This window comes from Carassius carassius, chromosome 25 (genome assembly GCF_963082965.1).
Source record: "Carassius carassius chromosome 25, fCarCar2.1, whole genome shotgun sequence".
Classification (NCBI taxonomy): domain Eukaryota; kingdom Metazoa; phylum Chordata; class Actinopteri; order Cypriniformes; family Cyprinidae; genus Carassius; species Carassius carassius.
The window spans coordinates 3,715,862-3,742,619 of record NC_081779.1 but is presented as its reverse complement, the minus strand read 5'-3'; the positions used below and the strand labels follow the sequence as shown (position 1 = coordinate 3,742,619).

The window sequence follows — 26,758 nt, the reverse complement described above, 5'->3', positions numbered from 1 at the left end:
TTCCCAAATGAATCGGAAGTCTTGCACATTCAATAGCAGGGCTTTTACTGACGCATTGAGAAGAAAAAAAAAGTTAGTGAAAAGTTTTTTGAAGAGGAAAAGTTTGAATGAGAGAACGTTATTGTATGTGAGAAAAGTTTTTGATGAGAGAAAAAAGTTTTTCTTTTTTTTTTTGCATACTGAAAAACTTGAGGAAGGGTGTAATAGACTATTTTAGACTTTCTTTTTTCCCCCCACATTGATTTTTTATTTTTATTTTATTCATTGATTCACTGATATCATGTTGCGGTTCAGGGCTTCCAAGTGCAATTAGGCTACCTTTTGTTTATTCTTTTTAATCCATGGTGGATACAAGCTTCCTTAAGTAGCATATCATATCCACCTTATTTTGCAACAAGGAAAAAAGCTATTTTCCACAGGACTGAGCTCAGCTCTAAACCATCATCAGCTCAATCCCTAATCCCTAATCCCTTTAATGTCTGCTGTTTCATCTCAAACATCAGATCACAGTTATCAGTCATCTGGAGAAATCTGTCAAAAAACACATGTGGGTCATATTTCACTGCAAAATACTGTTTTATTTATCTTAACTATAAAAATAAGAAACCGATGCTTATTTTAGGACCACCAAGATTTATACTATTAAGTATTTCTACATTGTGATTGGATTTGTTGTACAACTTTTAAGTTAGTATGATTTAAATAAAAAATATTATTTGACATTTGTTTTTGTAATGGAATAAAAATACTAGGCTACATTACAGTAATAAAAATTGAAGTGCAAAAAAATATAACTAATATATTACGTATTATATGATGTTATTATTTATTATATGATATAATTAAAATATTATATGTGTGTGTGTTATGTATTTTATTTTTTATTTTGGGGTGAAATATGAGCTGAAATATTGACCGTTTAAAACTTGTCTCTGAATGTCTTGTTCACTTTATTAAATGCATGTTGGATGTTAAATCCATAACTCTCATACTCTGTTAACACATCATCTGATGGCAGCTGACTTAAATACTGTTTACATGTGCATATTCACAAAGGCTTGGCTAGATAATCATGAAAATAATGTATCACTTAAACAGTGTATAAAAGGTCTATTCTGTGTGTCCATGTTTTCATATATACACATTGTTTTCAGTGCAGCCTACAGTGTGCTGCATTATAATGCATCATTATTCTCCTGGCTTTGATTTTTGCTGTTTGTTTTCAGTCCCTGTGTTCGACTTCCTTTCTTCCATGTGTTTTCCATAAGGGGTTTCTGTAGACCCATCCGTCACCCTGCACACAGACAAAACACCTTCATCAGCTTCACACCACAGAAGCACCACAACAATGGTTAAATGGTTTTATCTTGAGCTGCAGAAGAGAGATCGACTTCGCACAGGGTTCATTTTATCCCCAAAGTTTTACTTCAGATTTGTAGTTTGTCAGATTTCAAACCCGGTTGAACTGCAGAGGCTGCTGTAGATGTTTCAGTCATCAACGCACCTCTTTGCTAAAGTATTTGGGTTTCCAGGGCATGTTGTTGGCGGCTCTCTGTCTCTCGTCTGATCGCTGGTCTTCTTCTAACACATGCTTGTGTTCAGTGGCCAGATCTACATTCCCTTCCTTCAGTGCCACAGTCACATGCTGCCAGAGACGCCTGAGATCAACAACAGAATATCACTACACTATAGAAATGACCACATAAATAAAAAACTAGATAGATACATATAAATATATATATATATGTATACTGTATATATATAATACAAAATTTGACCTGGACTCGCTCTGGCCCTGTTTCTCCACAGGGCGAATCATCTTCCTGATGACGGGGAGTTTGTTGGTGTCGATGACTTTGGTCTCTCCTCCACTGTAGATGAACTCAAGCGTCCCGTTCCACTCACCCTGAGCTTTACACACCACCATCCCGCTGGAGTTCTGCTTCACCTCTGCGCTGACCCTGAACACATGCATTTATCATCATCATCATCATCATTTATCATCAACACCACTCTCAATTACAAACCCGATTCCAAAAAAGTTGGGACACTGTAGAAATTGTGAGTAAAAAAGTAATGGAATAATTTACAAATCTCATAAACATATATTTTATTCACAATAGAATATAGATGACATATCACATGTTGAAAGTGAGACATTTTGAAATGTCATGCCAAATATTGGCTCATGTTGGATTTCATGAGAGCTACACATTGCAAAAAAGTTGGGACATGTAGCAATAAGAGGCCAGAAAAGTTAAATGTACATATAAAGAACAGCTGGAGGACCAATTTGCAACTTATTAGGTCAATTGGCAACATGATTGGGTATAAAAAGAGCCTCTCAGAGTGACAGTGTCTATCAGAAGTCAAGATGGGCAGAGGATCACCAATTACCCCAATGTTGCAGCGAAAAATAGTGGAGCAGTATCAGAAAGGAGTATCTCAGAGAAAAATTGCAAAGAGTTTGAAGTTATCATCATCCAAAGACTGAGAGAATTTGGAACAATCTCTGTGTAAGGGTCAAGGCCGGAAAACCATACTGGATGCCTGTGATCTTTGGGCCCTTAGACGGCACTGCATCACATACAGGAATGCTACTGTAATGGAAATCACAACATGGGCTCAGGAATACTTCCAGAAAACATTGTCGTGAACACAATCCACCGTGCCATTCGCCGTTGCCGACTAAAAATCTATAGGTCAAAAAGAAGCCATATCTAAACATGATCCAGAAGCACAGGCGTTTTCTCTGGGACAAGGCTGATTTAAAATGGACTGTGGCAAAGTGGAAAACTGTTCTGTGGTCAGACAAATCAAAATTTGAAGTTCTTTGTGGAAAACTGGGACATCATGTCAATTGGACTAAAGAGGACAAGGACAACCCAAGTTGTTATCCGCGCTCAGTTCAGAAGCCTGCATCTCTGATGGTATAGGGTTGCATGAGTGTGTGTGGCATGGCCAGCTTACACATCTGGAAAGGCACCATCAATGCTGAAAAGTACAGTACAGACCAAAAGTTTGGACACACCTTCTCATTCAAAGAGTTTTCTTTATTTTCATGACTATGAAAATTGTAGATTCACACTGAAGGCATCAAAACTATGAATTAACATATATAAAATTATATACATAACAAAAAAGTGTGAAACAACTGAAAATATGTCATATTCTAGGTTCTTCAAAGTAGCCACCTTTTGCTTTGATTACAGCTTTGCACTCTCTTGGCATTCTCTTGATGAGCTTCAAGAGGTAGTCACCTGAAATGGTCTTCCAACAGTCTTGAAGGAGTTCCCCGAGAGATGCTTAGCACTTGTTGGCCCTTTTGCCTTCTGTCTGCGGTCCAGCTCACCCCTAAACCATCTCGATTGGGTTCAGGTCCAGTGACTGTGGAGGCCAGGTCATCTGGCGCAGCACCCCATCACTCTCCTTCTTGGTCAAATAGCCCTTGATGCCTTCAGTGTGACTCTACAATTTTCATAGTCATGAAAATAAAGAAAACTCTTTGAATGAGAAGGTGTGTCCAAACTTTTGGTCTGTACTGTATATCCAAGTTCTAGAACAACATATGCTCCCATCCAGATGTCGTCTCTTTCAAGGAAGACCTTGAATTTTTCAACATGACAATGCCAGACCACATACTGCATAAATTATAACATCATGCGTAGAAGAAGGATCCGGGTACTGAAGTGGCCAGCCTGCAGTCCAGATCTTTCACCCATAGAAAACATTTGGCGCTTCATAAAGAGGAAGATGCGACAAAGAAGACCTAAGACAGTTGAGCAACTAGAAGCCTGTATTAGACAAGAATGGGACAACATTCCTATTCCTAAACTTGAGCAACTTGTCTCCTCAGTCCCCAGACGTTTGAAGACTGTTATAAAAAGAAGAGGGGATGTTTCACAGTGATAAACATGGCCTTGTCCCAACTTTTTTGAGATGTGTTGATGCCATGAAATTTAAAATCAACTTATTTTTCCCTTAAAATTATACATTTTCTCAGTTTAAACATTAGATGTCATCTGTGTTGTATTCTGAATAAAATATTGAAATTTGTAAATTCCACGTCATAGCATTCTGTTTTTATTCACAATTTGTACAGTGTCCCAATGTTTTTGGAATCGGGTTTGTACGTCTCATTTAAGTATCAGTGTGGCTGACCTGTGAAGTTTGCCCCCATAGAAGGGTTTGGTGTGGAATGTGACGTTGGCCGAGTATCCGGTCTTGGCGCAGCTGATGGTGACCTTTCCTCCGAGCTCCACCCACGGCACGGTGAGGATGGATCGAGCGTATGCACTCGGCAAAGTAAACACGTACTCCTCTACGTGATCTCGCAGGTACAACACACCTGAAGAGCAAAGAGCAATCCTAAAGAAGGACCGAATACATCAAGCACCTATATACATACTGTACACACACACACACACACACACACACATATATATATAGTAAGATCATAACTCCAATGAAAACTCAATGAAACAGTTGTTTGAAAAATAATAATAATAATATAACTGTGTTGAGATTTAGTAACATGGTCAAGAGGATGTACAGTCGTGGCCAAAAGTTTGGGAATTACATAAATATTAGTTTTCAAAAAGTTTGCTGCTAAACTGCTTTTAGATCTTTGTTTCAGTTGTTTCTGTGATGTACTGAAATATAATTACAAGCACTTCATACGTTTCAAAGGCTTTTATCGACAATTACATGACATTTATGCAAAGAGTCAGTATTTGCAGTGTTGGCCCTTCTTTTTCAGGACCTCTGCAATTCGACTGGGCATGCTCTCAATCAACTTCTGGGCCAAATCCTGACTGATAGCAACCCATTCTTTCATAACCACTTCTTGGAATTTGTCAGAATTAGTGGGTTTTTGTTTGTCCACCCGCCTCTTGAGGATTGACCACAAGTTCTCAATGGGATTAAGATCTGGGGAGTTTCCAGGCCATGGACCCATTTCAACATTCTGGTCCCCGAGCCACTTAGTTATCACTTTTGCCTTATGGCACGGTGCTCCATCGTGCTGGAAAATGCATTGTTCTTCACCAAACTGTTGTTGGATTGTTGGAAGAAGTTGCTGTTGGAGGGTGTTTTGGTACCATTCTTTATTCATGGCTGTGTTTTTGGGCAGAATTGTGAGTGAGCCCACTCCCTTGGATGAGAAGCAACCCCACACATGAATGGTGTCAGGATGCTTTACTGTTGGCATGACACAGGACTGATGGTAGCGCTCACCTTTTCTTCTCCGGACAAGCCTTTTTCCAGATGCCCCAAACAATCAGAAGGGGCTTCATTGGAGAATATGACTTTGCCCCAGTCCTCAGCAGTCCATTCACTATGCTTTCTGCAGAAGATCAATCTGTCCCTGATGTTTTTTTTTTTGGAGAGAAGTGGCTTCTTTGCTGCCCTTCTTGACACCAGGCCATCTTCCAAAAGTCTTGGCCTCACTGTGCGTGCAGATGCGCTCACACCTGCCTGCTGCCATTCCTGAGCAAACTCTGCACTGGTGGCACTCCGATCCCGCAGCTGAATCGTCTTTAGGAGACCATCCTGGCGCTTGCTGGACTTTCTTGGACACCCTGAAGCCTTCTTTACAAGAATTGATCCTCTTTCCTTGAAGTTCTTGATGATCCTATACATTTTTGATTTAGGTGCAATCTTAGTAGCCACAACATCCTTGCCTGTGAAGCCATTTTTATGCAACGCAATGATGGCTGCACGCGTTTCTTTGCAGGTCACCATGGTTAACAATGGAAGAACAATGATTTCAAGCATCACCCTCCTTTTAACATGTCAAGTCTGCCATTCTAACCCAATCAGCCTGACATAATGATCTCCAGCCTTGTGCTCGTCAACATTCTCACCTGAGTTAACAAGACGATTACTGAAATGATCTCAGCAGGTCCTTTAATGACAGCAAGGAAATGCAGTGGAAAGGTTTTTTTGGGATTAAGTTAATTTTCATGGCAAAGAAGGACTATGCAATTCATCTGATCACTCTTCATAACATTCTGGAGTATATGCAAATTGCTATTATAAAAACTTAAGCAGCAACTTTTCCAATTTCCAATATTTATGTAATTCTCAAAACTTTTGGCCATGACTGTACTATACTATGTACTGTGATGTTTTTAACAGATAATGTAATGCTAGCATTATAATATACAGGAAAATTAATCTTAATAAATAGTAAACTAGATTCTTGTATTTAGTGTGTACACTGTAGCAAATTATTTTTCTAAGTTGTAAATAAAACAAAGAATGTTACAGTATGTTTTAAAAGACAATTTTTTTTTATTTCAGTCTTTCACCTTCAAAATTGCACATATAATGCAATGTGTTACTTGCCGTTTCTTTGTAATTAAAGAAACAGTTTACCCGAAAATCAATAAAATAATCCACAAAAGTTAAATATGAGTCCGTAATCCATAATTACACTTCCTCCACTGATAAAGCCTCTCACATCAAAATCCACCCACATATTTGTTTAGATAAATGTAAATGATGTCTAATATGTGCATATTTCTTTCCGTATTCAGAAGAGAAGACTTTTTAAACATCTTAATGATGGATTTGTTTCTTACAAACACTCAGCTTTTCTCTTCACAAGACATTTATTGGTGGACTGGAGTGGTGTGGATTACTTCTAATGCTTTTATCAGCTGTTTGGACTCTCATTCTGACGGCACCCATTCACTGCAGTGATGTAATCCTACATTACTCAAAATCTGTTTTGATTAAGAAACAAACACGCCTACATCTTGGATGACCTGAGTAAGTAAATTTTAGCAAATTTAAATTTTTGTGTGAGCTATTCCTTCCTAGTTACTATTTCTTACTAAGTGAAAATTTTCACCAAATGTTTTCAGTGTAGATGAAGAGAGCGCCACCGACCTTCTCCCACCATAGAGACGCCAACCGACATGCCCATGAACTTGCTCTTAGTCCAGATGTGTGCGTTGACGCACATGCCTCTCTCCGCACATTCGCAGTAAAACCCTGACACCGGAGGATGATGGGAAACCTGTTCCGCCACAAAACGCACCCTGTAAGAGTCTGACTCCGCCCCTGCTGCCTCCTGATTGGTCCTGGAGCATGTCTCAGTCCTCAGAGGGCGGACGTGATCTGGTGGAACCTCCCATGAGCAGTGGAAGGTCTCGCCCAACATAGGGTTGTAGGGCTTCTTGGCGACGGCGCCCTTACGTCCTTCATGGAAGGCGGTCATGTAATATTCGACGAAACGCACCATACGCTCCTCCGGGGTGCTTCCAGCGGAGATGGACAGGAACAGGTCTGGGTGCGCCATGAAGTTAGCATACATCTCCAATAATGAACGCTTCTCCAGGATGAAGGTGGGAAGAACAACCTGCACACAGAGAGACACTGTAATGTCAAATTAAACACTAACTTTAGCTGACATTAATGTGGTGGTGAGGTGATCCGTACGCGTGTGAGATCCATGCCCAGTTTGAGCTGAGACAGCAGATGCAGAATGACACTCCTCTGGTCGTCCAACACACCCAGATCTTCTTCAGTGTCATCATCCGAATCCATCACCTCCTCCTCAGGAGATATCACCTCCCTCCCATCCTTCAGCACACACACACATCATAACACACAACACACACACACACACACACACACACTATGGTTTAGGTTTTGGGTCCTTTTTTAAAGAAATTTACTTTTATTCAGTAAGGATGAATTAAATTGACCAAAAGTGACAGATAAAACATTTATGATGTAAAAAAACAAAATCTATAAAAAAATAAAATAAAATGTATTAATGGTTTCCACAAAAATGTTGAGAAGCGCAACTGTTTTCAACATTGATAATAATCAGAAATGTTTCTTGAGCAGCAAATCATCATATAAGAATGATTTCTGAAGATCATGTGACACTGAAGACTGGAGGAATGATGCTGAAAATACAGCTTTGATCACAGAAATACATTATATTTAAATATAGTAAAGTTATTTTGAATTGTAATAATATTTGACAATATTACTGTTTTTACTGTATTGTTGGTCAAATAAATGTACCTTCAGTGAACATAAGAGACTTCTTTCAAAAACATTTCAAAATCCTACCGACCCCAAACGTTTGACCGGTAATATGATGCTTAATCTTCCTCCAGTGTCAGACAGTAAGTGATCTTACCTCAGTGTTCTGCAGCAGGGTTGTTTTCATAAGGGTGGGCGAGGGCTCCGTGGAGCTCAGGGTAGCAGCAACGCCGCTCCTCAGACGTTCTCCTGAGGGAGACCTTGGGACGGTCCACACGGGAACACTATCTGCAGAAACACATGACGAGCGGCCAGCAGTTACACATCACGCCAAAACTCAAAACCAAATCAATCAGTCCGTCACGCTAATGACACTGCTGAAAGACCAGCCTAAGATGGTTTATGTAGTTTAGCTGGCTAACAAAAGCCCATCAAACTAAAACTTCCTGAACAGTGGAAACCAGCTAAAACGGCAAACCACCATAGCGGTTTTATCTATCATATTTTGCTTTGACCTCCACGTGAAAAACACTGCACATATCACAGAATGGCAGTTTTACCACTGTATTATTTTTTAATATATATAAATACAATCAATTAATTGTATATGAATTCAAAACTTCAGAGGGTCCTGCAGCAGTCCGGTGTGTTGTGAAAAGATGTCTCTTAAAACATCTCAAATTCTCATGATCAAAGTATTATCAGGGCAGCATGAACTTGGCATCTGCTCTCAGATTTCTGAGATCTTGAGTTTTCTTTTCATTCAGCCATATACAGTTTCTCACAGAACTAAAAGCACTTTGTCTTTGCGACATTGTGGCCCATTAAGCTGTAGATTGTTTGCATTTTGATAATAGATAGATAGCTATTTTAAATTGTAATAATATACCCAATTTATTTTTACTGTATTTGTGATCGATAAATGCAGCCTTAGTGAATCTAAAAGACTTCAAAATTGAAAACTGTTAACCAAACATTTAAACGCTTATAGAAGCTAGAAATTGCATAATTAAAATGTCAGAAAATGAAAAGACTGTGATTCTCCTTGAAAACACTACATCTGACAGCAACAAGCATCACTTCAGATTAATTCATTCATTTCGGAATAAGCTGGAAAGAAACCTCCTCACACAGACCATGCTGAGAAACATCCATGCACAGAGCAGAACATCTGAAATGTTCCGGCTGATCATTATTGCGATGAAAAGCAAACGGATCATGCAAACAAGACACACAAGATGTATTTACCTGATTGGTGGTTCCCTTCTGTTTGGAACTGCAGGCCCCGCCCCCTCAATGTATATAACTAATCCAAAATACACCTCAGTCAGAGATCAGTGGTGTCATCTGAACTCATTCCTTTAATTCATTTCTGTAACATCAGAAACATTCTAAGCGATCAGTTTGGATTCTGTCCATTCATTACATCAATATGGGTTCATATCAACCTCAGTCTGAACTCATCTGAAGCATTCAGGGCGAGAGAGGAACAAGCATTTTCGCTCTCATATTTTCAAAAATATGTTTTACAAAACTGAAGAAAAACAGCATTCCGCTGAAACAAAATGTATTTTGTTCTCTTCAAACACAAGGAACAGAACCTGAGATCTGAAGATTAACATTCGAAAATTAAAATACAAAACGAAAATACAATCCTGAGATCAGGTACAGAGTCATTCAGCTCTCAAGTGTTTCTCCTCGGAGAAAGAAAGACATCAAAGGTGTCCACTGATTTTAAGGAGCTCCCGTTTTGTTCTTTTAGTTGTTTTCGGCAGAGTGAATCAACGTAAAAAAAATGAATAAAAATGCAAAACATAAAACAAAATCAAATCTAAAATCACAGCGATGGATTTTGACGCCCAGAGGGAAGCACCTGAGTCCATGTCAGGGTCGATCTGAAATGTTTTATTGGATCCACCGGGTCGTTCCCAGTTTTCAGGCACCTGTGTGTGTGTGTGTGTGTGTGTGTATGTGTTTCTTTGGCATGTGGTTCATCCAGCATTGAAAAGCAACAGGAATCAGATTCCAAACACTCAAATGAATCATGCATTAAGAGACAGTGTCATCCCTTAAAGTGTTACACACCCAAACACGAATACAAATTATATAATCAGGCACAGAACTGAATGAACAAACAATAAAATCAAGAACCAAAATACAGATGAACTCACACAAACACTGAGCATGCAGCATGAACAATGAACAGCCCTTCAACAACATTTATTTCAAACGTTTAGCTGCATGGGGTCCGTTACATACGGACAGGAGCCGCAGTCGACGTCGCCCTGATCTTTGGCCAGCTCTGGGTCTGGAGGAGCCACGGGCATCTGTATGGTGTCCGTACTGGACTCACCAGAGGGCGGCCCGTGGTTGTGTCCGGCGCTCTGCTGTAATATAGTCAGGCACTCGCCGAGGCAGCTCAAGGTGGCAGAAGAGGTGGCTTTCAGCAGCAGCAGGTCCTGATCCAGACAGGACAGGGATCCATGCATCGGCAGAGATTCGATGGACTGGATAAGACTCTTCTGCTGCCCCTCGACCTGGTTCATAACCTGAAGAAATGAGGAAGGAGCTTTACTGAACCAGCAGGGGGCGCCATTCAGTTTCACGACTAAATAGAACACAACCCTTGGGATTAAACTGGGATTTCATCAGAAAACTCTCAAGTCTGTTTTTACTATAATACACGGATTCTGATGCTAGACTTCTTATATATATATATTTAAGAAAATAATTAATTTATTTATGAAGAATGCATAGTGAGTTAATGAAGGATGCATAGAATGCAAGTGGGTTTCATGATGTTACAAAAGTTATTTCAAATAAATGCTGTTCTTTTGAGCTTCCTATTCATCAAAGACCCCTTAAAACTTAAATGTAGCATGGTCTCCACAAAAATATGAATCAGCACAGCTGTTTTCAACAATGCTTATGATCAAAAATGTTGCTTGAGTAGCAAATCAGCATATGATAATGATTTCTGAAGGATCATGTGACACTGAAGACTGGAGTAATGATGCTGAAAAACCAGCTTTGCGTCACAGGACTAAGTTACATTTTCCAATAAACTGAAACAGGAATAATATTAATATATTATAATAATATTTCACAGTTCTACTGTTTTTACTGTCTTTATAATCAAATAAATGCAGGCTTGGAGAGCAGAAAATACTTTATTATTGTAAAAAAAAAACATAAAACTTGTTAACCATCTTCAGAATCTTTCATCAAAACTATCTCCACCTCTGAAATGATTGACTTTAATGCTGATGTAATCGAGGGCCTGAAATCAAAGCGCTACAGGTTCAGCTGTAGTTGATGTAGATGATCACATGAGCTGTGATAGATGAGGTAATAATCAGCTGATGCAGGGCTTATTTAATTCTTTAAATGATGTTCTGGCACAGAAATAAAACCTAGCACAGCTCAAACTGACACAGTTTATATGAGGAGAAACATGCAGTGGACAGGATGTGTGTTATTTGCATTTATCAATTAGGCAGATGATTTTATCCAAAGTAATTTCCACTATATTGAAGTGAGGGCTGAACCAATTAGTCGACATTATCGACGATGCAGACAATAAAAACTGTCGACAAATATTTGCTGTCGAGTAGATGTTTGATCTCAAATGACCTAATGTAAGGACCTGCAATAACATGGTTTGACCTGAGTGGCGCTGTAGCACAAGACTGTCCAATAGAAGAAGACACGAGTGGGGAAGTTTAAAAAAAAAAAACTACAAATAAATTTCTGCTGTGCGTGACGGCTCCGATATACTCATGATGAAGCTTGTTTCCATTCTTTGCGTTGAGGTAAAAATAAGTTTGATACAGTATAAGCAAGCAGCGCTTTACCGTTAGCTAACATCCAGAATATGGAAATGTGAGTTAGAGTCCTGCACGGGTCCATTTTTGGAGACCCACGCCCACCCGTACCCGCAAAGTTCAGCACCAGATCCGACCCGTCACCCGTGATAATATAAAAATTAAATCTGCACCCGCCAAGACCCGTTAATATTTGGCCCGTTACCCGACCCGTGCCCGCAATAAATCACACACGCTAAAATCATTCCACATCACAACAGTGTCATTAATGTGCTAATGAAATGAAAGTGTGCTTTGTTTTGCGCCATTCAAGTAGCCTACCATGGCCACCTAAATAGGCTATGGAACCTGATAACTATATGCAAATAGACCTATTAATGAAAAAAAAAAAGAATAAGAAAAAATACATCCTGAGCCTGTCGCTCACAAACTATGCTTTTACTTTCCCTTAAGCTTAATGTGCAGGAAAAGGATATCGTCCACAGTCCCAGGTTCAAGTTATGTTCTCCGTTCATAAATTACAAATCCAGCTGTGGAAAAGTCTCTCTTACTCGCGGCACTCGAGAAGCATCAACAAAAGTTGCACTGTCGATGTGGTGGTGACATGATGGGTCAAATGTCATATCATTATTGCGTTTGTGTAATGGTAATTTAGACATACAAATATTGCACATATTTTTTTATCCACGCTACTACCCACCCGCAAGGAGATAATTATCCGCCCGCATCCCCGCCCCTGAATTTTAGAAATGTTACAATCCACCCGTTTCAGCCACTTTTATGCGGGTATCCGCGGGTACCCCAAGGACTCTAATATGAGTTGCATGCTTTTCTCTCAATAACAAAATAAACGAGCCTGTCGTCCAACAAAAAACGACCATATAGGTAGTTTGTGCAAGCATTTATTACGACCTATATTTAAGTTTTAAAGTTAAGCGCCCTCTAGCGGGCATAAAAATAATGACAGTATCGCGTTGCGTCTGTCATCATGAATTGACGTATAACGTCATTACCAATCAAAACGCACATTTATTTAAATGTAATGTGTGGGCGTTTTACACCGATCTCACAGTATTTCCATAGTATTTACATATTTTACTAGGTGGCTTATTCGTTCGAATGACCACATCTAACCCCACCCCTAAACCTAACCCTCACAAAAATCATGCTATATTATGATTTATTGAGCCTATACATTTTCGTGCACATCCGTTCCCTGGGATCGAACCCATGATAGCATGATTACATATCAAGGTATAACGCAATAATCTACTCACTGAGCTACACGAAACACAAACCAAAGGGCAAATAAAAGAGTACAAAACATTAATATGAAAACGACCTTTTGCCAATTGGGGCGCAATTGTAGTATACGCTCTGATGGGTCGTATTTCAGGGATTTGGACAAACGACCTATACAAGCGTATTGGTTGGAGGACAGGTTGAAATAAACTCGCAAACTTGAAATAAATCAGCAAAAATGACAACGGTGAAAAAACAGCAGTTAAGAAAGCATCTGATCATAGAAATGTGGATATTTGCACCAGCTCTGCAATTCGTCATGTCTATTTATATAGTGCTTTATACAATAGATTACATTAAAGCAAGCAGATTTACAGAATTACTTAAAAAAAATTACAGTGTCAGTGTTGCTTTTCATTAGTATTATATAATGATTTATATAAAGCATCTCTCCGGTGACAGTTCGGTTTGCACAGATTAAAGCTTGATCTAGCACTGTTTGATTAATTATACATATCTGATTTATGAATGATGGGAAAGAAGAGGCTTTTTCAGTCATACATAAGTAAAACGGGTCAGATTTCTGCACTTAGCAAAAAAAAGAAAAAAACATGTCATAGTTTATTATTACCTATTTGATTTGATTTAAATAAGCATATTTTCAAAATGAATTTATTTCCGTTGTTTAGAATAAGACTGAAACAAATTAGAAATTGTAGGACTGACAAATATGCATCAGATTAAGTTTATTAGTTCATGTATATAATCTTAATGGATGGAGACTCTATTTGCAATTTAAATACATAAATCTTAGATTTAGGCCTAAATATGTTTTGAGTATTCTTTAATTCTAAACTAGATCAGACGGGAGCTTAAATGAGGAGCATCATGATGTTCTATAAATGTCAGTCCAGTGTTTGAGGTGTGTGTCTGACCTCTTTGACCTCCAGAAGGCGCTCTGGGTAATTTTTTTTGGCACAGCCGGCAGCTGCAGGCGACTTATGGTGCGTGATGGTAACGATGTTGCATGGAGGCCCGTGGAGAGACACATGTCTCTGAGATACAGGAGAGGAAGACGGAGGAAGTTGAGGAAGTAGAGAGACACTTCGCATCCGGCGTGATGAACCCTGAGACACACACAGAGAGACAGTAAAAAACCTTTTCCCATTCACAGACGCATAATACATAATGACAGATGCATTCACACCACCTTCACACTCCATACAGTGAAACACACGTCACAACCAGGACAGATTTCACTATCAAACTCCCCTTTGCCAGACTTCATGTGCTAAATACACTGAAGCATCAGAACGTTACAGACAGAATTATATCTTTAGAGATAAAAAAGCCTTATATGTTATACATGTTATATAAACATACTGAAACCAACTTTAAACATCCTAGTGTGGTCAGTTTATTTAATGTTAATGCAAAAACACATGCAACGAATTATGACTAACTATAAATGCTGATTAAATTCAAAAATAAAATAAATCCTTGAAATAAAATAAAACATTAAAAAAATGTATTTTACTTCAACTAGTTGCCAAGGCAACATTTCTCATTTTCAAATGACTGAAAATAAAGTTGAAAAAAGAGAAAAATTTAGAAAAACACAAGTTTACTAACACTTTAAATGAAATAAACTGAAAACAGAAAAAAAAACTATTAGTAAAATTACAATCGTTTTAAATCTCCATGATACTAAATTAACACTGTATTAAACTGTTTTAATGCTGCTGATGCATGCAAGCGTAATAACTTAATAATTGTTATGACTAAAGATTTCTAAAGTTTGATCTGAATATTTTCAGCTGATTCAAATATTTACACATTTAGATGTGATGTTTAGCAAAAGTCATTGGCGTGTTTGTGTGGCATTGATTAAGTGAAGTGAAATAAAACCCACGAGAGATTCATAGAAATATGAAGAAAAGAACAGCATCTTTAAAGTAAGATTATATTAGTGTATGTCTATTCCTGTGTTTTGATGCCATTTGAGGATATTCTTCACAATCACACATGCACCTGTTATTGAGTCAACTCTGACTTCAATCTGTTAATTAGAAGAAGAAAATGATGCAATTAATCACGGTTAAATATTTAAATGATTAACAGCCTTCAATATATCATTTTATGAGCCTTTAAATGAAGTGAAACACAAGAGTAGACGCAGATGAGATATTCACACAGACAGTTCTCTCGCTATCTTTCTCTCTCTGTTTAACACAATAGCGCTCCATCTCCCAGGTGAACACGTGTGTGTGTGTGTGTGTGTGTGTGTGCGCGTGTGTGTGGGCCGAACACAATCTGACAGTGAATGTGGGCACATAGCAGCCGAAGCCAAATGCCATCATCCCACAGGCCTGAAATCATTTTTAAAATAAAACATTCATTTTATTTACTGCAGTGTGTGGTGCAATGATATTTCTAAGGACGTTATTAGGCATGTTATAAGTGATCTTAATTCTTATTTAATGTATTTAACTATGCACTGAATTGTATTGCAGGAATTACGCACAATTTCTCATAAATGCTGTTTGGTTAGATTAATCATTTTGTAATGTTGCTTATTAATATAAGTGCCGTAAGTAAAGTAAATTAAATGTATGAATCTATTTTATTTATAATTAATTAATTAATTAATTAATAAACAACACAACAAATAAATCTCTCATCTTTAATAAGATGTTCTTCCGATCTTTTTTCAGTGCTTTAGGCTTTGAGTCAGTCATTCTAAATAAGTAACAAACTGTGCAGGAAGAAAAAACACAGTCATATTTAAGATAGTCTATTAAAACACATCATCATTTCTCATGCAGTGCTGTTTCTCCAGTACATTTATCATGTTTCAAAGACGTTCAAGGATGTTTTAACTGGAAAAGTCATTCGAAGCTTGAAGCATTTTTCACAGCGTGCTGGTAACTTATTTAGGATTGTGGATAAGATTTTAAGAAGCAGTCATTGAAAAAAACATTTTTTTGAGTGCTGATGTGAATATTGGGGTGTAATATCATATCATATCTCTATCCTCAAACTTTGGGACTGAAGTGGGAGAATATGGTTATTTAAAGATTCAGAAACAACCTTGTCAGATGAAAAACAAAAGTAATATGTGTGTGCTAATGCTCTCAGCAGTGACTCTAGATCCGCCTGGATATCATTTACAGAGGAATGTGGAAGAGAAAGAAAGGCTTAGTGTTTCAATGAAGCATCTGTTCTCCACTGAATGAAGCTCTGTGATCATGGGCTGACAAGCAGTTACTACAGCACAGCATTAACAGACCAGAGACAGACACAGACCAACAATCAATCACACACATCAGGACATTATGAGACAGATCATATAACAAACACACATAAGACAAGTGAAAGAGGGAGTGTGTGTGTGTGTGTGTTACCTGTGCATCCAGTGTGTTCTGAGTTTGTTCCACACACAGAGGCTCATCCCAATCCTTCAGTTTCCTCATCTGTCAATGACAACAGATCAGATTATGCCTTTGATTATGCAAACCTCCAAAAGGCCCTCAAGATGACTTGGATCGATTTCAAATAAGCATTAAAACAAATTTTATCAAGATCTTATTTTAATTCACTTTAAAAAAATTGTCTACATGATTTTTAAGCTGTTTAGACTCAATCAGCAGGGAAAAAGAACTCATTTCGCTATATGTTTGCGCTGTTTGAAAGTGAAGTGACATTCAGCCAAGTATGGTGACCCATACTCAGAATTTGTGCTCTGCATTTAACCCATCCAAAGTGCACACACACAGAGCAGTGAACACACACACACACTGTGAGCACACACCCAGAGCAGTGGGCAGCCATTTATGCTGCGGCGCCCGGGGAGCAGTTGGGGGTTCGATGCCTTGCTCAAGGGCACCTAAGTCGTGGTATTGAAGGTGGAGAGAGAACTGTACATGCACTCCCCCCACCCACAATTCCTGCCGGCCCGAGACTCGAACCCACAACCTTTCGATTGGGAGTCCGACTCTCTAACCATTAGGCCACGACTTCCCCTTGAGAGACTGTTTATAAGCGATGTCTGAGAGGAAGAGAATTTCAAGACTTTGTGGCATAGAGCGCGGGAGTATTGAACAGTTATTTGCTGATTTATAGGCCTTGAATGGTTAAATACACACTTGTATGTGTCAAAATGCCAGTCTTTGCAAGTATCCCCATGAACACAGTAGTTTAGGTCTTAAGTGAAAGCAAACAGCTGAGAAAGAAAAGGTGTAGCAGCTCTTAAAATGCCATTCAAGGGTTAGGTCATCCTAAAATGAAAATTAGCCCATAAATTACTCACCTTGAGTAAGTCATCCTAGGCGTATATGACTTTCTTCTTTCATACGAGTTATTTTTTTTTTTTTAATTATTTGATCTTTCAAGCTGTTTGTGCAACACTCAAGCGGGTGTTGCACTCCATCGAGTCGATGTGTTTTTGTAAGAAAAATATCCACATTCAAAATGTAATAATCAATTAATGGATGAGCTTTTTATTTAACTTCTCATGAAAGATCAAATACTTTTTTTTTTAATAACTCCAACTGAATTCGTCTGAAAGAAGAAAGTCATATACACCTAGGATGACTTCAGGGTAAAGTAATTTATGACTTTATTTTATTTTTTTGGCTGAAATAACCCTTTTATGTTAAATGTGTTAAAAACACATTTAATTTACACAGTGAAGAATATGCATTGCTTTTATATGTAATTTCTTCAGTTTTTGACGAGTGTGCTTGAGAAGCACTGAAATGAATGGGCTTCAATGTTTGAACTACTTGCTGCTCCAGGGCACGCTCTACTTCTGCATTCCTCAGCTCCTATGGAAGTCTATGGAAGTGTCGCAACTCTGTTTCTCAACAGCTCTGCAGTGATGGTAATAGGTGAGAGCCAGCCAATGAGATTGCATTAGTTCCGCCCACTAGAAGAAACCTCTGTGTGTATGTGTGTGAGTGTGTGTGTTCACACACACCTTGGCACTACTGTCAGAGTGGCGTCTGGTACAGGCCTGTAGCTGTGTCATCCAAAGCTGCTGTTCTGTGGCGTCCACCGCTGGGACAGAGGAATTACAGGAGGAATCATGAGAGAGACAGAGAGGAAATATGCCAAGTATTCATGTATTAGTTACCAGGGTTATTATAGTTATAGTTCAGCTAGTTCCCAAGGCAACATTTTCATTTATTTAGTTTAACCTGATATAATTAACTAAAACTGAAATAAAATGAATATATATATACACGTTTAAAAAATAAAAATAAAAATGGCAAAAACAACAACAACGACAAAAAATTACTATAAAAATAAATTGTAAAAAATTTAGTAAATTCAAACTCTCAACAATAACTACAGTATAACAGTATCTCACTAATACTAAAAGAAAACACTGACACAGTAGATAAAACATCCTTTTGATCTTTCACAATAACGACCCTGAGCATGTCAACACCGCATCACTTCCACATTCAACAGGAAGTCAGACTATATATAATACACACACACATGCACATACATCCGAGAACAACAGTGTGTGCTTACTGTATTAAAAAATTAATGCATCATGACGCTTTCTCAAACAGTTCTGCATTGATGAATGAAACGCGATCTTTGGAATTTTAAATGAATTATTAATTTGGTTTAAAAAGCATGCTAATACAAAAAATTACATAAGATGTGGTGTGCTAAAATTTTACATGGAAATATTTCAGACCAAAACAAAACTAATGCATCAGGAAACTTTTTTTTTTTTTTTTTTTTTTAATGTATACAAATTTTTACATTTTATTTATTTTATTTTTCATTAAAAATCCTATCCATACAATACAGTTAGGCTTGGATCCCTTTTATAATATTGGCTGCTTCTAATCTTTTTACCCAGTCTTTCTTAACTAAGCCTTTAAGTAAATGTGCCAAAAATAAATTAACAAAAATACATAACATATGTCATTCATAAAATAAAATCAATATAAAATGTCATCAATCTAAGTAAATAGATGTAAATATTTTTTTTTCTAAATAAATAAATATCAAATAAAATAGCTTACATAATGATTATATTTTAATAATAAATATAAAATCAATATCAAATAGAAATATTTTTTTTAGATGGTAAGCGTTGATTTCATGCTGGATTTAAGATAAAATGGCCTGATTTTTACCATAAAGGCCCTTAATCAAGATGGTTTAATAGCTTAGCCAAATCCTCACTACTGAGAACCACCAGGGACCAGAAGAAACCAGCTACCAAACCTCCCGAAACCCAATTTTATGTGCCATAAATATTTTGTAACATTAGAAATGTGTTTGATGTCACTTTTGATCAATTTAATGCAACATTATTGAATAAAAGCATTTAAAATAACATATTTTTTGTGTCTAGAACTGACATCATAATGGAAGTGAATCATCTGTTTATTTCACAGTTTTTCTCCATATGGCTGGACAGACTGAGAAACAGACTGAAGAATCCTCAGCACTACAGAGAGCAAATACACAAACTCCTGCATGAAACATGACTTTCGTGGTTACGAGTGTAAAAATACCTCTGAGTTTGAAGAGCTCCCCATTGGCTGAGCTGACGATGAACATGTGAGGCGCCTCGTCGCTCGACATCACAGACGCACCAATCAGAGGCAGGGATCCGCGGGGCTTCTGACTCCGTCCATGCTCGCTCACAAAATACTGCAGCTGACCCACATTAGGGTCCAACACGAAATACCTGCACAGACAGATCACAATACATGCATCATGCAGTGATCCATCAACTTGAGAGAAGTGAGCGCATTAGAGTGACTCAGTGTGTTGCGTCTTCAGTTCACAGATGCCCTGTTTCTATTTTTGTTGCATTGCACGATTGTTTGACATTATATGATTATTTTTTCTAAATAAACATATGGATATTTGACTTGAAATACTTGGACAGAACATGCAAATTGATAATGGCATCATTAGTCCAAGATTAACAAAGGAACGATGACAGAGAAGCAGACAGAAAGAGTTTCAAATGCATCGATCTGCTGAGCTCAAATTATGGTCTAGACACAGTGACACTCATTCAATCCCACAATCCTTCTGGCCAGAGGCTACAGCTCTGACAATTAGAGAGTGTAAATGAGAGTGGAAGTCACAGCTCAGCTCTCCGTATGACAAAGTGCACCACAGAAAAGCACACAACCGCACCTGAAGAACTGATTCACAGCTCCAGCAGCTTCTTAAAGACAGACAAAACCAACCAAACCTGGAAAAGTTCTTTTTTTTATCCTATAAAGTAATTGCGTTAGAGATTTTGTATTTGTATTTGAACTAGCTGCACTTTCTGATTTTATAAAAATAGGAGTATATCAATCTTATCAACAATCTGTTACATTTATTCACATGCTGTTAAAAATAAACATAAAATTAAAGTGCATTATTTCTAAAAAGTAATAAAGAAAAATAAATAAATGAAAAAAGAGAAAGAAAGAAAATAGTATTATAGTATTGTATAATAGTTATAATAGATCTCATATATCCATAGTACCCTATAAATTTAATAAACAATTAAAACCATATTAGCAATCTGTTCTTTAGACATTTTCAATTCCTCCCATACTATTACAATTAAAATAGAGTGCAATATTAACACAATAAGCACATATTTAATGAGTAGGTGTCTAAAATTGCATATTAATGGAAACATTGCATTTTGGGGGGAAAAAAAATAAAAAAGGAAGAAAAAAAGAGAAACAATAGTTTTCTGTAGAAAACTTCAATCTCTCATGTGCGGTTGAATTAAAATACAATTAAAGTGCAATATTACCAAAGAGTAGTCGATTTGGTTTTAGAATGCATGAAAAAAATCTGCAGATTTTTAATAAGTGTTCCAATTGCATATCAATATACAAACTTTGAACATTGTTTTTAAAATGTGTATTCTCAACCCATGTAATCTTTAAAATGTAATAAATATAATATTAAACCGTGTCAGTAATCTATAGAAAGGCAGTTCCAAACATTGTTAAAATTAAAAATTCAATATTTCCAAAAGTAGATTTTTTTCGTTTAGCATGCACAATTAGCACATATTTAATGGATAAGTGTGTCTGTGTTTCTCATCTGAAGCGGATCGCTGACTCTCTGTCTGATCACAGGACCAGAAACAAGCTTCACTCACAGCGAGAGCTTCAATGACCACTAAACCACACACACACTTGACAATTTTTCACATGCATTATGAATGTGTTTCTATTGTATATTAACCATGTGCAACTCTAATGTGCTTAGTACACATAATCCACATAGGCAGGTGTTTCCTCAATAAAACTATCTGGAGCACTGATTGCTTTAAAACAATCATAAAGGTGTGGAAATAATAATAAAAACAAAACAAACTGCACTTTGCAACATGCAAAATAATCACAACTCCAAAACGTGCACTACCTGCTGATCCAGTTTTTGTCGTACAAGAAACACATTCATTTCACATCATTTTCTCCATACAGAAAACAACATATAAACATTCAATCTTCTCCGAAAGCCACAAGTCAATGTGAGTGCCACTATTTCTTTTAAAATGCCAAATTAAATTCTTCATTAATTTGTTCTCTGTATATTCTGAATTGTTTGTTATAAACTGAAAATATACTGTTTATGTGTAACACATTTGTTAGATTTGAAATAAAACTTAAGTAATTTGTATATTCTGTAGTTTTTAATGCATAAATGATATTTGTACATGATATTAGTTTTATATTATTTTTTTTTAATAAAGGCACAGAAAAGAATTACACTTCATTATACAGATTAAGAAATTAGTGCAAACATTTGAGTTCATTCTTTCTGAGGTTTCTGGCCTAGATGCTGCTCTTTATCTCATAGACTCCAGCCTTCAGGCATCAAACGCTTTAAAATGTGCTGTGACCCCAAATCAGACCCCTTCAAGACCATGCAACCATGTTCACGAAGAGCTCTGATTCTAGAATAGAGGAGGATTCACCGTCGGCGAAGCAAACTAACAGGGTAAAAAACAAATGCACTAACAAATGAATCTTGTGAACAGAAAGACTCACAAACAGATGATTTATGGCTTTAAATCAATCTAATGAAAAAGTGGAAAGCATGGATTAACAAATACTGACTCGTCTACTGGATGCTTATTAGTTAAAGAGACACTTTCAGTCAAGGGCTCTGTTGTGCTATGTAATATTTCAACTGTTTAAATAAAAAAATAGAATGTAAAAAAAAAACATTCTGTTGTTTAGAATTCTGCAGGAAACACTTTTGCCAACAGTGAAGTGAGTCAGTACTGCAGAAGAAGCACTGTCACACAAACATGTCAGGATGTGACCCACGGCACAGATTCACCTGAGTTTGACCATTCCTCAATCAGCTCAAATAACACAGAAATAAAACTACAGATGCACTTCTGTTTCTGTTTCACTCTCCAACAAACTCTGGCCCTTTAAATATACATTTATATACTCAAATTTGATATGCTTGAAACATCTGTTCACTGAGATCTGTGTCGAGAAGAATTCAGTCGTGTGCTGGTAATCTGACAAAGGTCATAATTCCAGAGTTACATTTCTATTCTTCAGCCTGTTTTTTTTTCAGTTCACCTAATAAAAACAATACTGTTACTGTATACTGTACTGCTGCTGCAATATAAAATTAATGAAACAAACTGCATGACTGACACCAAGGAAAACAATAGTACAACATATTGAGCAGCCTCTACAATTTTCATTCACATCAAATTAAATATTTAATCTAGTAATTTCCATAAAGCATATATGCCTTTTATAAGTGTGTGAGCTGGATATATTTATGGTGCATCGTGTGACTGATCAAGAAGAAAGGATTTGTGCTATCATCGATTTTCTCTGTTCTTTCGATTAATCCACTCTAGTTCATTCCTAAGAAACACGCTTGCATCTCAGTAAACCAACAACAATGAAAACCACTCCAGGACATGTGCAGGTCAGATTTCATTCCAAAAGCCCAAAAAATACATTCTATTTTGAATAAAACAAAATGTTTTTGGAACGTTGTGATTGTTGGACTTACATTATCACATTATTTTCATGAGAGTTAAACACATTTAAATGCCAAATTATCATTACTGTGATGCAAAAGAAATAAACTGCTTGAATATATTTTAAAATATTTGTGTATACATAATAACAGATGTTTCTGTACATAGCCCCTGTAATACATAGTTTAATAAATAAAATAAAAACATTATAGAATATCATATTATAATATATACATGTGGAAATTAGCTTTATGCATCTTAACAATTTAAAAAATGTTTGATTTTATTTATTAATTTATGAATTATATATATATATGTATGTTATTATAGTTAACATATTATAAAATTATTATTAAAGTATTAGAAAATAAACATTAACTAAAAAGAAAAAACTTTTTTTTTCATTCCAGCTATTTGCAAAGGCAACATTTTGTTTTTGAATTTTATTTAACTTACTAAAAAAAAGGAAAACTGAAACTGAAATAAAAATTTATAAAAACTATATACACATGTTACAAAGTACTAAAAGACAAAAACAAACTTAAAATGGGAAATATAAAAATTAATACTAATTAAAAAATAATACAAACTATAATAGTATCTCAATGGAGCTAAAATAATACTGCATGTAAGAGGTGTTTCACTCCAGATGGGGTATTTATGATATGAAAGATACAACTGAATTAAATGTTTTAAACAGCCACCGAGATCAAGGACAGAAAACACACTGGATGAATAACACATCTCTGACATATTCATACTATATTTACATTTTTCACTATCCTGACAACAAGGAGAAAAGCTGGTTGAGTCACATCCCCCAGCTCAGAGCCTGACAGTCCTGCTGAACACAGAGAATGAGCGCTGACGTGTGTGTGTGTGTGTGTGTGTGTCTGTGTGTGTGTGTGCGTGTGGGTGTCAGGATAAACTCAGAAACATTACATTCAGTCATCTCCCAAATGTCAACATATGTTGTCATCTCCTGAGCTGTGGTCAGAATATCTCCACACAGGACTGAAAAATCACAAGTGGGATTTCTGCTCTGAAAGCATTTAAGAAACATTTCACCATTTCATTCGGGGAAAAATGATCTGCATATTAAAAACTCACTGAAACTCAAAAATCATTGAGAGTACGCCAAAATAAAAGTTTAATTAACTTGAAGAAATTGATAGCAATATATTACTAGTTAACATTAAAATGTACTCCTCGAAGTGATACATTAATAATAACATTGATTTTAGATAATAATAATATATTTATAATAATCATAAATAATTATTAATAAGAATATATTGTTATTACTATTATTACTGTTGGCGTTAATATTATAACAATTTATTAAGGAATACCATATTCCAGATATTTTAACATCCAAGTTTAAATTTATACAATAAAGTTCTTTTGTATTTGTAAAATTTGAAATATAAGTTCTATGTTTTATTGTAAATTAAATCACTATATTTTCATTTGATTACATTTTAAAAGATCAATTAAATTAGGTTTTAAGAATTAAAGTAATTAGGTATGCTGTTTATTGAATGAAAAAGGAATTAAAGCATTAAAACAGAATCCAGAGAAATTAAAACTGAAAACACAGAATAAAAAAAAAAAAAAAATCAAATAACATGGATTTTAAGGGCGCTACAAATATGATGTGCTTACATTATTCATAACTGAGATCCTGAGCTTTGAAAGAGTAACATCTAAGTAATATCATTTTTCCTCTAGGTTCATAGGATCATAATAATTTTATAATCTCACAGTATCATAACAGACGCTGCAGTCTCCTGCAGATAGACTCTATTGAGTCTGGATGTCAACAGAATCTCGTGTCACCATCAGCAGTGAATCTGACATGCAGGTGTGTGAATCTGATCAGAGTCTCAAAGCTTGTCTCATGCGTGCACACAGGTCAGAACGTCCTGAAACACACATTTGCGCAATCCTTCATCATGAAATTAGCCTGAAATAGACCTTGTGTGTGAAGAAACTTATTTCCGCCTGCGCTGTTTTACAACTTAAAGACAGACTGTGTTTAAAGTACAAAGATCACATTCCCATCTAGATAACGTGTGTGTGTGTGTGTGTGTTTATTAAAATGTTTCCTGATCTCGTGTAATTATTCCTGAATATCAGTTCATCTCAGAATCAACAAGTCTGAAAAAAAGTGAAACAAGCAACAAGTCTGAACTGATGTCGAGTGTTTGTTCAGTGACTAACACAAGATCTCAGGATGACTTTAACTTTAACTCAACGAATACAAAAAGTTTTTTTTCTTTTGCATATGAATGCTTCACTTTAAATCTAAAAACACTAAAACAATCATTTGGTTTTGTTCAGATGCAACACTTCAGTGATGGACTTGAGGACATTTAGTCACATTATGCAAGAATGCACCACAAAATATGAACATGGGTTCAAAAGCCAGATTAGGAAACTTATTTCTGGCTTTAATTGATCTAAAACAAAATATCAATTATAAAAACAGTGTGTGTGTGTGTGTGTGCGCGCGCGCGCGTGTGTGTTCATATAGCATGTGTGTGTGTGTGTGTGTGTGTGTGTGTGTGTGTGTGTGTATTTGTACAGTAGGCTATTACTTATCTGTAATGTAGGCTACACATAACAGTGTAGCTATACAGTATGTGAGAATATAACATGTAGCTAATAAATCCTGTCATAACTGAATATCTAAACTAAACTAAAAAACATAAATCATATTAGGAAATATGACACGTATGTTGTGCCAGGAGTTAAACTTCATCACGGACTTGACCGGATGCGGTTCGGAGTCGGTACCTGTTCTGCCAGCCCTGGATGAGGTTGGTGTATTTGCTGAGCACTCCCTCGATCCTGCGCGCGCGTCCGGGCTGCAGCGGCGCGATGTTCCCCGCCGGAGACGCGCCGAGCCCAAGCGAGGCCGATCCCGAGCCCGTCCGAGCCGGCAGCCTCCTCTCCGCGGGGAGGAGCGGCTTCTCCATCGCGGATCCCGATCTAAATCCTGACCGAGGAGCTGGAACCCGTTTCCATCGCGCTTCGCTTCCGCTTCCCTCTGACCGATGCCATGTTCTGGGGAGCACGTCTCTCTCGCTGATCTTTCCAGCGTGTTTCTGTTGGGAATCTGAGACAATCCCTCCTTCCAACCCGGATATTACAAACGCATGTGGACGTGTCTATATCTCGGGTGCGTGCGTGACGCGCAGCCTCTCGACCAAACGCTGATTCACTGAATCTTAAATCATTCTCTGTCTGTCTCTCTCTCTCTCTCTCTCTCTCTCTCTCTCTCTCTCTCTCTCTCTCTCTCTCTCTCTCTCTCTCTCTCTCTCTCTCTCTCTCTCTCGATGCATCATCTGCTTGGACTATAATATTCTAGTGAAGATGGTTCTGATCATCATCACATTTGTGTAATTTTGCCTGTATGAACATCCGTAGGTTCTCAGCTGGACCTGTTTTCTGAACAGTCACTGTAGCCTATTCAATTTGGCCATGAACTGCATAATAAAATGCAATTTTCTAGATTGATAAACATTGGCAGAGGTGATTTATAGAGTTCTTTTTTTTTAAGAGTTCATGCTCTTGGCAGACATAATTTACAGCAACTTCTTTGTTGCAAGTGAACTTGTATTTAACATATCTTGTCATATATTCTTTTAGGATTTGTATGTCATGCAAA

General features: G+C 36.9%; 1 protein-coding gene across 1 annotated transcript; it reads right to left on the bottom strand.

Annotated features, from left to right (window-relative positions):
• Nucleotides 1–472: 472 nt before the first annotated feature.
• On the bottom strand, nucleotides 473–26,281 carry LOC132103925 (oxysterol-binding protein-related protein 10-like). The gene is made up of 13 exons (XM_059509002.1): nucleotides 25,885–26,281; nucleotides 19,616–19,791; nucleotides 18,049–18,128; nucleotides 16,475–16,543; nucleotides 14,006–14,197; nucleotides 10,358–10,553; nucleotides 8,162–8,292; nucleotides 7,447–7,590; nucleotides 6,895–7,366; nucleotides 4,162–4,348; nucleotides 1,779–1,961; nucleotides 1,505–1,658; nucleotides 473–1,294 (listed from the first exon to the last, which is right to left on the bottom strand). Exons 1-13 carry the CDS (start codon nucleotides 26,064–26,066, stop codon nucleotides 1,223–1,225), a joined length of 2,238 nt encoding a protein of 745 aa, XP_059364985.1. The 5' UTR covers nucleotides 26,067–26,281; the 3' UTR covers nucleotides 473–1,222.
• Nucleotides 26,282–26,758: the final 477 nt, after the last annotated feature.